General features: G+C 41.2%; 1 protein-coding gene across 1 annotated transcript; it reads right to left on the reverse strand.

Moving 5' to 3' along the window:
• Nucleotides 1-6639: 6639 nt before the first annotated feature.
• 42sp43 (P43 5S RNA-binding protein) lies at nucleotides 6640-9639 on the reverse strand. Its single transcript, XM_050069457.1, has 9 exons — nucleotides 9344-9639; nucleotides 9145-9245; nucleotides 8971-9067; nucleotides 8737-8825; nucleotides 8366-8439; nucleotides 8122-8202; nucleotides 7811-8040; nucleotides 7481-7534; nucleotides 6640-7192 (listed from the first exon to the last, which is right to left on the reverse strand). Exons 1-9 carry the CDS (start codon nucleotides 9476-9478, stop codon nucleotides 6929-6931), a joined length of 1125 nt encoding a protein of 374 aa, XP_049925414.1. The 5' UTR covers nucleotides 9479-9639; the 3' UTR covers nucleotides 6640-6928.
• Between the last annotated feature and the right edge of the window lie 2206 nt (nucleotides 9640-11845).

Below are 11845 nucleotides of genomic sequence, written 5' to 3' on the forward strand. Positions count from 1 at the left end.
CATCCACACTCATTTAACTGTTTTCAAGGTAACATCTGAAAACATTCACAAATGTTTAAACATCTATAATAATTTTTACTATTTTTTTAATCATCCACTCAAAAAGTAACATACGTCACTTCTGACCATGTCATTTAATTCATTTTCGGCACAACGGTTTTTTTTTTAAGCTTGACGTAGTTTGCCAAATAGCTGCAGTGCCAAACACTTTGATGCAGGCAGGAGCTGAGTGTGTTTACACCTGTGCAGAAGGCTCCCTATCTTGTGCTTATTTTGTTAATCCTGTCAGTTTAGCAGGCGTGCAGTTGTGTTACAGCTCCGAAAAGCTCCCTTCAAACAGGGCCATGGGAAAAGGGAGAAAAGGGAGGGGAGAAGAGGTTTTGGGTCATCTATTCTGGAGGAAGCAGGCTAAATCAGGGCATGACGACTGTATATGGTTAACCTACTTCGATTTATCTCCTTGTTTCGGGATTTTCTCAAGCAACGTTTTTCTCCTTCTGTGACTGCCTGAGTTTTTTCCCTGTGGCTATGTTCTGTGAATGAGACTGGAGAAGAGAGATGTGGGTTACTACTCAAATAAGAAAATGATCCTGGGTGGAATAAAGCTAGACTTCTCTAATAAAAGGGTGAACAAAAGGAACGCCAACACCACAGACGGCCTCAAAGATTATCTCAGAAATAGCACCTAGAGGCCTCAGATGTAGTTATTATAGCACTACTAAATAAAACATAACACATCCACTTAGTTGTTTGTTTGTGAGAGACAATTTTCATGAGTTCTAGTTATTGTTCCTATGGAGGTTGATGCAGTTATTTATACTCCTTGGCACGAAAGCGTGTGCCAAATAACTACAGAGCAGTGTTTGTTAATTTAAAGTTGGACCACAACAACCATCTTCATTGTTTCCTGGCAGATCTGTAACAGCGTTACAGAGAGAGAGCTCCAGTGTCACTATTTGTTGTGTTAGAGGTAAAAGCAAAAAGTGCTGTTATTTACTGTAGCGAAGACATTAGTTGAGTCATTTTGTGGCTTGTCAAACCTCTCAGTGAGTGCTTGTTCCTGTAGGTCAAGGCAATTTTTATCGAGAAGCTGTCCTCACCGGGATAATCATGATTCACAACAGAATCAAGGTGATTCAAGGGTTTTATGGGTGCATTTCTGCCCTTGTGTGGGCACAACAACCAAGGAAATGTATGCCACCAGCAATTAAAGCTGCAAAAGATAACATTTACGTGAATAGACTGTATGTTTTTTCAATCTGAGTCACAAAGTGTGAATATAGCTGAGAAGTCACCACAGACACTTTAATAGTCAGATAAAATCACTGCTTTTACTGCTTTTTGGAGCCACCAGCAGATTGAAACAAATTGTGACCTATTGCACAGAGCCTGTACACCCTGTTTATTGAGGCTTTGCATTTATTCTAGAAACTAATTATCCATGCCTGTAGATTAACTGCCAACAGCGGCAGCCAAAACTCATTGCAGCTTTGGCATCGCAGATGTCCACTGTTGATTTGCAGGACAGCTTGAGATTTGCATTGAACATTTCAGCCCTGTCAAACTTTACTTACACTCATTAGCACGGCATAAAATGAAAAGGCCAACTAAACAGCTCACTTTTGATTAAAAATGTGAGACGAGCTTTTCCATATGCATGAGACTGTTGTAAGTTGGGATCAAAGTATAGTTCAGTATAATTAAACAAAAAAACTAGAGTGATTACATGTAGAATGATGAATAAAATATTTTTTCATATCTCCAGGAAATAAAATTATTTCCCATCATTATCCACTGACTGTTAGGGCCAAGGAAAACTACTCTCTGTGCCATTTACAGGGCGCATATTAAAGTTTCTGTGTGTAACTTATTACCAGTATAAATAAGTTTTTATTGCCAACAGGTTGTAACTGAGACTTTCTCAGACTGTCTCAGTCGCCTTTTGCATCCTGTGGATTGATTTCTATGTAAAGGGCCTGGACTGAATATTTCCCGGAAAATCCAGAGGATGTGATGTTACGTGCGTTCCCAAGTGCCTTGCCTCCCCGTAGCTCTGCTACAGCACTGACAGTGTGCGACAGTGGCTAACATTAGCAAAGAAATGGAGCCCGCTTACGTCAACAAACGACCAGCACCCACCACAACAGAGTCCACACATGCTGTGTTTCCATTACATACATTTTGAGCAGCAGCTCAGCAGAGACAGACCTTCACTTAGTGCCCTGTAGCAAGGGATTTTCAAAGAAGGAAAGGTCATACATCAGTGACAGCACTCAAGGAGCCAGACTATTGGAGTCAATGGGAAGGGCACGGCAAATCACATTATTACCTGTCATATGTTGTTTAAACTTGGACTGAAAAACCCTTTCATCAGATTAAAAAACACACATTGAGTGGTGCTTACTGATGTTTTTATTCTATATATGCGCATTGGTTTTCCTTGTTATTGGTCTCCAAACAGATCTCGGTTCTATCCAGCAGCTACATCTCTTTTTTACACAGGAAAACGAGCATGGACAAACTGTCCATTTCTCACTTGACTTGTTGCCTTCCCCATCCTCTTTTTCCAGCCAGGAGACTATGACACAGCCACTAATGTCATGATTCACACTTCAGTTACTAACCTTTCGGGCTCTGAACCAATTTATTTTTGGTCAAAACGCTCTGAACAGTTCAAAATGAGGTGCGGGCACCAGAACGGAATCGGTTCCATGTCAATGGAAAAGGGATAAGAAAGAGGTGTCACTAATGAGAGTTATAAACAAACTATTTAAAATCCATCATTAACCTATTAAATGTTTTCTTAGAGCTAGTCAGGCAATCATGAATGTGGAATGAGTGTCCCAATCTCCATGCTGTGATTTTGTTGTGACTTTCCCTTTGTTCTGTTCTGTGATGCACATGCTGCAAAAATCAAGCTCGGCGTGTTACGCCAAATGTCATGCTCACTGTCCGGATAATTGGCATGGCCTTTCCGCAGAGTCAGAGGGTGATGGCGAGGTTGTGGTTAACTGTGTGTGATTCAGTTTGATAGTGTTGCTGGTACCAGTCCAGTGCTCGGCCTCTATGACACCAGGCGGCGTCATCACTCTTGTGGGACTTCATAGCACCAGTGGAAAACAACTTCGCACAGGAAGGAACATCTAATCACTCTGGTACTTTCCACACCTGCTGAACACCTGCAAACACAGACCCATTTATTTTAAAAACCCCACTGACAAGACAAGGAACAGAACAAAGATTAAAGACAACCTTGTTTATGGCGTTGCATCGCCATAGAAACAAGACTATCCTTTTAAATTCCTGCTCAGCGGAGATTTGTTGGATTTGAAAGCCTTGCTACACATCCAACGTTACAATCTTAAGAGGCACTCAGAGTCTGACTGATGCTTTTATCTGCGCTTTTGACATTTCACAAAGGAATGAGAGATGTAATTACTACAGGAAAGATCATTATGGAAGAAACAGACACTGCCAGCTGTTTGAGGCATGTGTTTCTGTTGAATGAAGCGGTGTGCAGAGTAGACCATCCAGTTCCACAGAGCTTACAGGTCAACTGCTGTAGGACAGGTTAATGTATGGTCCCTAAAGAGGCAGAGCAGAAGCTAGCGAAGGAAAGAAGGGAGGAGGGTAGCCTGAGGCTGCAAAGTCAGGAAAATGACCTTTGGCGGAGCAAAGAAAAACACAGCAGTGAAGACACTGTCCGAACTCAAGCTGACAAGCTGCTACACAGCTTAGCCGAAGCTTTGAAATGGACTCTGCCTTGCTCCACTGGACCAGAAAAAATGAATTGTTTAACACAAGGAGGAGCCATTTAACAGACGTCTTGAAACAAAAAGGGAGCCTTTACGCTCTGAAACCCTTTGATTTTAAAATGTAGCTATAGGCTATTTAATTTTCCACAAGGTAATTTCTAACTGTGAACGCACACCAGAGCAAGTTATTAAATGTCTATTTCTAATAATACTAAAAATACACTTATTCATTTCTGTCCTAGATGGCAGGGAAATGTAACACATCCAGCGAGCTTGTTCCTGGCTGCAAACTAAAGCTACAATGATTAGCCAGTTATTCAATTGGTCATGTAGGAAGTAGATTGGAAACTATGTGAATAATTGATTAATCATTTAGATCATTTTTAAGCAAAAATGAATACAAATCTGGTTCCAGCTCCTCCAGTGTGATGATTTGCTGCTTCCGTCTGTGTTACATCATTGTAAACAGATTAGTCACCATTTTCTAACATTTTATATGTCACTGGTTATATGTAGGCTACGGATTTTTATATAATTACACAAAATACATTGTATCGTTATATAGTCAGTGGTGGGTAGAGTACGGAAAATCTATACTCAAGTAAAAGTACAATTACTCCAATAAAAAAAAAATGACTCAAGTAGCAGTGAAAATTACCATAAAAAAAAAAACTTTAAATAAAATAGGACCTGATCAATAAATTACTGAAATTACTTATTTTCTATTTCAATATGTTTAGGGCGTGTAGGCCAGTGCAAAATATATTTTGAAAAAAAGAAAGAAATTGATTTTAATGAAGTAGAGCAGGTAACATTAAATTCTATGAGGTAGGCTGTGACCGTCTCTTCCTTATCATAACATTAAAAATTAACATTACACAACATTAACACATCTAACGTTAGCTAGCTACATTTTCACCTACCGCATACTTTGCCTACAGTATGTGCAGCTTACATACTTTTAATTTGAGATTCAAAACTTCTTCTGTGGTGCCCACTGTGGATTTCTTTTTGACCTCTACACCTCTTGGTGCATGACCAGTAAATCGAAAGACGAAGAAGAAAGGCCAGTGTCACTTTCAGCCATTAAACACTGATTACTATCGAAATACACGGTTAAAAAAATGCCTCAGTATAACACCAAGTCAGTTAACCTTTAGGGATATCAATCTGTTCATTTGGGAAGCTCAAGTGATTGTGAATTAATTTCACCTGCTTTGGGGCAAATGAAAGTGACAACAGGTGCAATGGAGAGGCAACACCCAAAGGGAATGGTTTTTGCATGTGGTGGCCACAGAGAGCTGCAATTTCAAGTTAGATCAGCTTGTGATTTCATATTTTGCTTTGATTTTCAGTGTGATTTTAAATCCAGTCCTCAGTGGGTTGATGATTTTGATTTCCATTGACCATTGTTACAGCATCTTGTTCTAAAGTGTAAATCAGTAAAGATTTCCAACTTGAATAATTTGATCAGATCCCTTCATTTTCCCTTCATTTTTTTGAGCAGTACACATCATACTAGCCACGTATTATTTTGTGGGTATTTTGTTCCCTGCAATATTATAAATCTGTCTTCACCTTTAGAGAAGTTGTTTGGACCTCAGCGTAACGTTACTTGATGATACTTAATTGTATTTAAAGGCTAAACGCTGAGGTTCCAGTAACTCAGCTAGCAAGAAGTTGAAGCAGTGTTTTAATTTACATACATGAATATTCTGCTTCATTCTGTCCTCACATGTATGTTTTTATTGTAGCCTTTATGAGTTTGTAGTCTATTTCCAATATTTTATGGCGAGACTCTGCTGAAAAAGTCTCCCTTATTGACAGAGAAGTTGAAATAACCTGAGATATACATTAAGGAGTGTCACAGCATCTTGACTACAGACCAATGGTGGTGGAGAACCAAGTACATTTACTCATGTACTATGACTAAGTGCAATTCTGAGGTACTTGAGTATTTTAATTCAATGCTGCAATACTTCTACACCACTTTCAGAGGGAAATATTTTAATATAGATTTTAAATGCCTATAATGAGCATATAAAACACAATGCAATGTTATACAGTAAATTAAGCCACTCAGTATGAAACCGCTAAAATCAGCTCCACTTCAGTCCACATTAAAATGCAGTTTGCATAGTGAAGCAATGCATTAAATGGTGCCTGCATAGTGGACACTTTAATGCTTCAAGTTAATTCTGCTGATGCTGCTTTGTACTCAAGTTTGGATAGCAGGACTTTCACTTGTAGGGAGTTCATAGAGTGTATTGCTACCTTTACTTATGTGCAAGATCTGAATACAAAACACAGAAACCCTTTTTTGAGAAGGAGAAAATGGATGGTTGATAATGAAAATGGATGCAGCTTTACTGCAAGCCAGTGAGACTAATCTAAGTGGTTACATTTGTACTCACAAGCACGAATATTCTCTTCAGTGTAAATGTTCCCAAGGCCAGGATCTAAACCGCAACAGCTTAACCTCAGCTGAGCAGATCTGACAGCTGATACTCATCTACTTTGTGTTCAGAAGTCACATCCACCCCCAAAAGTGACATGCTTTTTGTGACTCAGCTCTTACTCATGCGAGTCCTTTTGTCCATACTTAATGAGCTCCAACATGTTCAGCAAATGTCAACCAATATGCAAAGCCAAAGCAAGCACAAAAGATATGCTGGAGGAGAACAGCTGTTTGAGTGCGCCAACAATGAGATGCTCTTTCCACTGCAATGAAATGAGCCTGAGCAAACAAATCTTAGTCCTAGAGATGACACCTCTCCAGCAGCTGCTACTGATGGGCACGCCTCCAGCACTGTTGATTCTAAGCACTCAAATGATGGTAAAACAGCACTAAAATGCCACATTGATCAAAATGCAACTCATTTTATTGGGTCAACACGTCATGTTACAAAAATAAGCATTTCAATTAAGACCTGTTGTCTTTAAGCAGAATTCAATCTGAAATTTCCAAAGCTTGACATCCTGGTCAATGTGTCAAGTGACATTCAAATAATTCAAATATTTTAATGTATGTCAGCTACATTAATAAACAACTCAACCAAGGGGACCCAATTTCTCAGTAATTAAAGAAACAGTCCAACTTAAAAGTCTACACATATTTCAAGAAGTTCAAACTTAACAGTCAAAATGTGCTGCTGGCCTGGTTGGATTTTTATTTAACCTTTCAGCGGCGCAACCTGAGGCTTCTCCTCCAGAGGACGAGGCTGTTTGATACCAAACAGACTGCGCAGATTGACTTCGGGGTCAACATAGTGAGGGATCTTGCGCTCATTGAAGAGGCCGGAGAGGTTGGTTTCCACTTTGACACGTCGGGAGATCCGCATGCGCAGGGCGAAGAGGCCACGCAAGTTTTCCTCAACAAGGGGCAGATGGTGTCCGTCCAAACGCTTCTGCCACGACTTCTTAGGTCGCTGACGTTTCTGTTGGGATACGTAAAACATTTAGGAGAGAAGTTTTGGAACAATGTCGCAGTTTGATACCATCTGTTTGTTTGAAAACACTTGAATAGTAGAAACCTGATATGCTTGGACACAAAATCATATAAACCTCAGACTCTGAAGCTGGAAGGACACACAGGAGTCGGATTTTCAACACGTTTAAAGAGAAATCCAAAATCAATAGTCCCCTGGCCAGATAGCTTTAGAGCTCACTGCTGTGTGGTAGCTTTAGTTCACATCTGCACTGCTGGATACTGACGTCAGACTTACCTTCAGAGTGCCGGCGCTAGGGTCATGGCGAAGCAGGTGTCTGGTCATACTCTCCTGTGGAATAACAAGAAGCCATAATATAATACACAGGTTGAAACTTTGTTTAAAACGAAATGTGCAGAAATCATGTCACTCATTTGTGCCATTACAATCAAGCATGCTCTTTACAACCATTGTACAGAACTACATAAATTTGCTCGGCATAAACAGCGTCCCAATTAGCATACTTCTTATTCAAATGGAAGTTCGGCATGATGCAAATTAAAAAGGGAATCAGAGGTCTAATATATATTCCTTATACGGACCTCTTATAGAAGACATGTTACTCACCCGCATAGCAAATGTGCGTGTGCAGTCGGGGAAGGAGCATTTGTATTTGAGGAGCTCGAGGTGCACCTTGCGGATGTGGTGCTGCAGGTTAAAGGTTGTGGAGAAGTAGGCCTGGCAGTCGTCCCTGGGACAAACCAGCACGGGCTTATGGGAAGCGTGGATCCGCTTATGTCTCCGCAGAGCGTCCACTTTCTTAAACACCTTCTTGCACACTTGGCATGTGAACGTGGCTACAACAGATTTTAAAAATTGTCAAACACAAATTTGGGATAGATTTCAGGAAGCTGGTAAATTAAGGACAACATGTTTACCTGGATGTTTTGCCTTGTGCTTCTGAAGTTTCCCCCAGGTGCGTTCAAACACCTGGCAATTAGCGTGTGGGCAGCGGTAACCTGCAGGGACCAAACAAGACCAGTGAGTATCAGGAAATTAAAGGATCATCATCACATGCAAAAAAAGGTTACATGCAAATGCAGCCACAGCCTCCCTTTTAATTAAAGAACTTTACATTGATGGAAGATGAAAGGACCCCTGCTAAGATTGAAATAGACCAACCTGCATGCTTCTTCTCATGGGCTTTGCGGGCGATATGGGAGTTGAACGTGGCAGCACATCCGTTCTTGGTACACCTAAGTACCCCACCAGGGACAGGCAGGGGTAAAAATAAATTTAACTAAGTCAACTGGGGCCACACCCACTCAGCCTGTAACCATTCATTTATCTCCTGCTGGAGCCTGTACTCCAGGCATCAAAGATCTGATTAATTAAAATGGCGAGTGCATAATCTTGAACAGGTTCCTCTGGTCCTGATCTCATTTCATTAAGTCACAGGACAAAGCTGCACAGTCTGATTTAACACCACAGGATTTTACACTAGCCTGCAGCCAAATCTGAACCATCTTGAGTGAAATTTCCTACAGACATACTTGAACTTAGCAGGTGATCCGTGCTCCTTTAAGTGCAGTTTGAACAGTCTGCGTTTTTTGAAGGTCGAGGAGCAGTTAGGCTGGGTACACTGGCGGGAAACAGTCAAGTGGTTGAAAAATGACAAAGACATGAAAACTGGTTATTGAACATCAAGAGTTTCAGTGCAGGTTGTTTCTTATACTGTGGCATTTTGGCGCCATCTCGTGGACACATTTGTGTAGTACTAGACAAACCTTGAAATACTTGGTTTTGTCTCCGTGGGCGTAGCGCACGTGTCTTTTCAGCTTGCCTGCGTGGATGAAACTCTGCGTGCAGCTCGCAAATTTACATCTGCAAAAGGCAAAATTAAAAATATATCATAGGTTGTGGTTGTGTGAACAGTAGTGCAACTGTGACTTGTGACTTACTGGAATTGCTTCACCCCTCTGTGCTGGAGCATGTGGCGGCTCAGGTGGGATTTTCTCGAGAAACGACGACTACAGCCGGCAATTGTGCACAGACACGGGCGCTGTGGACATTTGGCAACAGTTTTACACCTTTAAAATACTCAACACAGTGGTGTCTTTATGTAAAGAGTAGTATCATAGGTTTAAACCTCCTCCTCACCGCTCCGGTGTGCACCGTCTCGTGCTCCTTCAGTCTCCACTGTCTGGTGAAAGTCGCTCCGCAGTCAGCGTGGGCGCAGTTGAAGAGCTGCAGCGGTGGGCTGCACACAGGTTTCCCACTGCGCACACCGTTCATTTTCCCTCAATATCTTCTCAACACTTCTCCAAAGATAATGTTATGGGATGGCCGGCGCTTTTGTCAGCCTGTTTTATAGCCTCTTGAAAGAAGTTAATTGGTTAATTGGCAGCGTCGGGTCACCAGCAGTGTTGGCTGATTCAACACTTTGCAACACTCAAGAAGAGTAGCTGAAACTACTTAACCTAATTGCCTTGGTAAGCTCAGCTGTGTGCAAACACACGTGAAACACGCAGGCAAGCCAACACATGTCTGAAGACACAAAGCCAGGCAGTTGTTGCCTGTCAGTGTTAAATGAGACTAGCACCTTTTTAGTACAATGATACACTGTAAAGCAGAGTTGTTGCAGAAGACATGACAAAGAGGAAAAAATAACAGCATGATATACAAAACACTATAATGCAAATTAATAACAGTAAAAACATTTTGCAATCTGCTACCCACCTCAGTTTTGGCAGTTTACAGTACAATGACCTATCAGCCAAAAGCAATTGGAGTATACACTCACCAGCCACTTTATAAGGTACACCTTGCTATTACTGGGTTGGACCCCCTTTTGTATTCAGAACTGCCTTCATTCTTGGTGGCATAGTTTCAACAAGGTGCTGGTAACATTCCTCAGAGATTCTGGTCCATATTGACTTGATACAATCACGCAGTTGCCACAGATTTTACGGCAACACATCCCAAGTGTGCTCTATTAGATTGAGATCTGGTGACTGTGGAGGTCATTTGAGTACAATGACCACTTTGTCATGTTCAAGAAACCAGTTTAAGTTTATTTGATTACTGATATGATGTGATATTTGATTTTTTTTCATTTCTTCTTTCCTATTTCATTTTTGTTTCTCTTATTTAACCTATTTTAAATATCTATTTTCTCGTTACCCCATAAGATGGACATTATTCATTTTCCTTGACTAAACAAGGTTAGGGTGGGGTCAATTTATAAGCCCTCTTTGGGTTTCCGACCTCACCTGCACATTCTCTAACCCACTCTCTATATTGAGTGATTTGTACTGAATCTATAATTTGTTACTTTTATATGTGAAAATAAACAAGAAACAATTTGAGCTTTGTGACATGGTGTGTTATCCTGATGTAGCCCTCAGAACACTGTGGTCATAAAGGGATGGACACGGTCAGCAACAATACTCAGGTAGGCTGTGGTGTTTAAACCATGCTCAGTTGGTACTAAGGGGCCCAAAGTGTGCCAAGAAAATATCCCCCACAACCATTACACCACCAGCACCAGCCTGAACCGCTGATGCATGGCAGGATAGATCCATGTCTTGATGTTGTTTACGCCAAATTCTGATCCTACCATCTGAATGTCAACAGAAATCCAGACTCATCAGACCAGGCAACATTTTTCCAGTCCTCTATTGTCCAGTTTTGGTGAGCCTGTGTGAACTGTAGCCTCAGTTTCCTGTTGTTAGCTGACAGGAGTGGCACCTGATGTGGTCTTCTGCTGCTGTAGCCCATCTGCTTCAAGGGTTGACGTGTTGTTCGTCCAGAGATAGTCTTCTGCATACCTTGGTTGTAACCAGTGGTTATTTGAGTTACTGTTGCCTTTCTATCATCTTGAACCAGTCTGGCCATTCTCCTCTGACCTCTGGCACCAACAAGGCATTTTCACCCAGAGAACTGCTGCTCACTGGATGTTTTCTCTTTTTCGGACCATCCTCTGTAAACCCTAGAGATGGTTGTGTGTGAAAATCCCAGTAGAGTACCTCAAGGAACTCCTCACCCCCCAGACCTCCTCACGCACCCTCCGTTCTGCAACCACAAACACCCTCCAAGCCCCCAGAACCAAGCTCCGCACCATGGGTGACCGGGCCTTTTCCTCTGCTGCTCCAAGGCTGTGGAACGCCCTCCCTGACCACCTTAGGGCCCCACAGACTACTGATGTTTTTAAACGAGACCTAAAAATCTTTTCACAAAAGCATTCTACTAAATGTCTTTTATAGGTTCTCCTTTTAACTGTTTATCATTTCTGATCATTTTTAATAATTCTTTTAAATTGTATTAATTCTAACTGTTTCAATTGCTTTTTTTGCTTTTTTTGTAATTATTATTATTATTATTAGATCAGCGGTTTCTGAAATACTCAGACCAGTTTGTCTGTTACCAACAACTATGCCACGTTCAAAGTCACTTAAATCACTTTCCTTCCCCATTCTGATGCTCAGTTTGAACTTCAGCAGGTCGTCTTGACCATGTCTACATGTCTAAATGCATTAAGTTGCTGCCACGTGATTGGCTGATCAACCATTTACGTTAATGAGCAGTTGACCAGGTGTACCTAATAAAGTGGCCAGTGAGTGTATAAGAGAGTATACCCACTTTCTCCTTGATAACCTACCC

Source organism: Epinephelus moara, chromosome 18 (assembly GCF_006386435.1).
Source record: "Epinephelus moara isolate mb chromosome 18, YSFRI_EMoa_1.0, whole genome shotgun sequence".
In the NCBI taxonomy this organism is placed as follows: Eukaryota; Metazoa; Chordata; class Actinopteri; order Perciformes; family Serranidae; genus Epinephelus; species Epinephelus moara.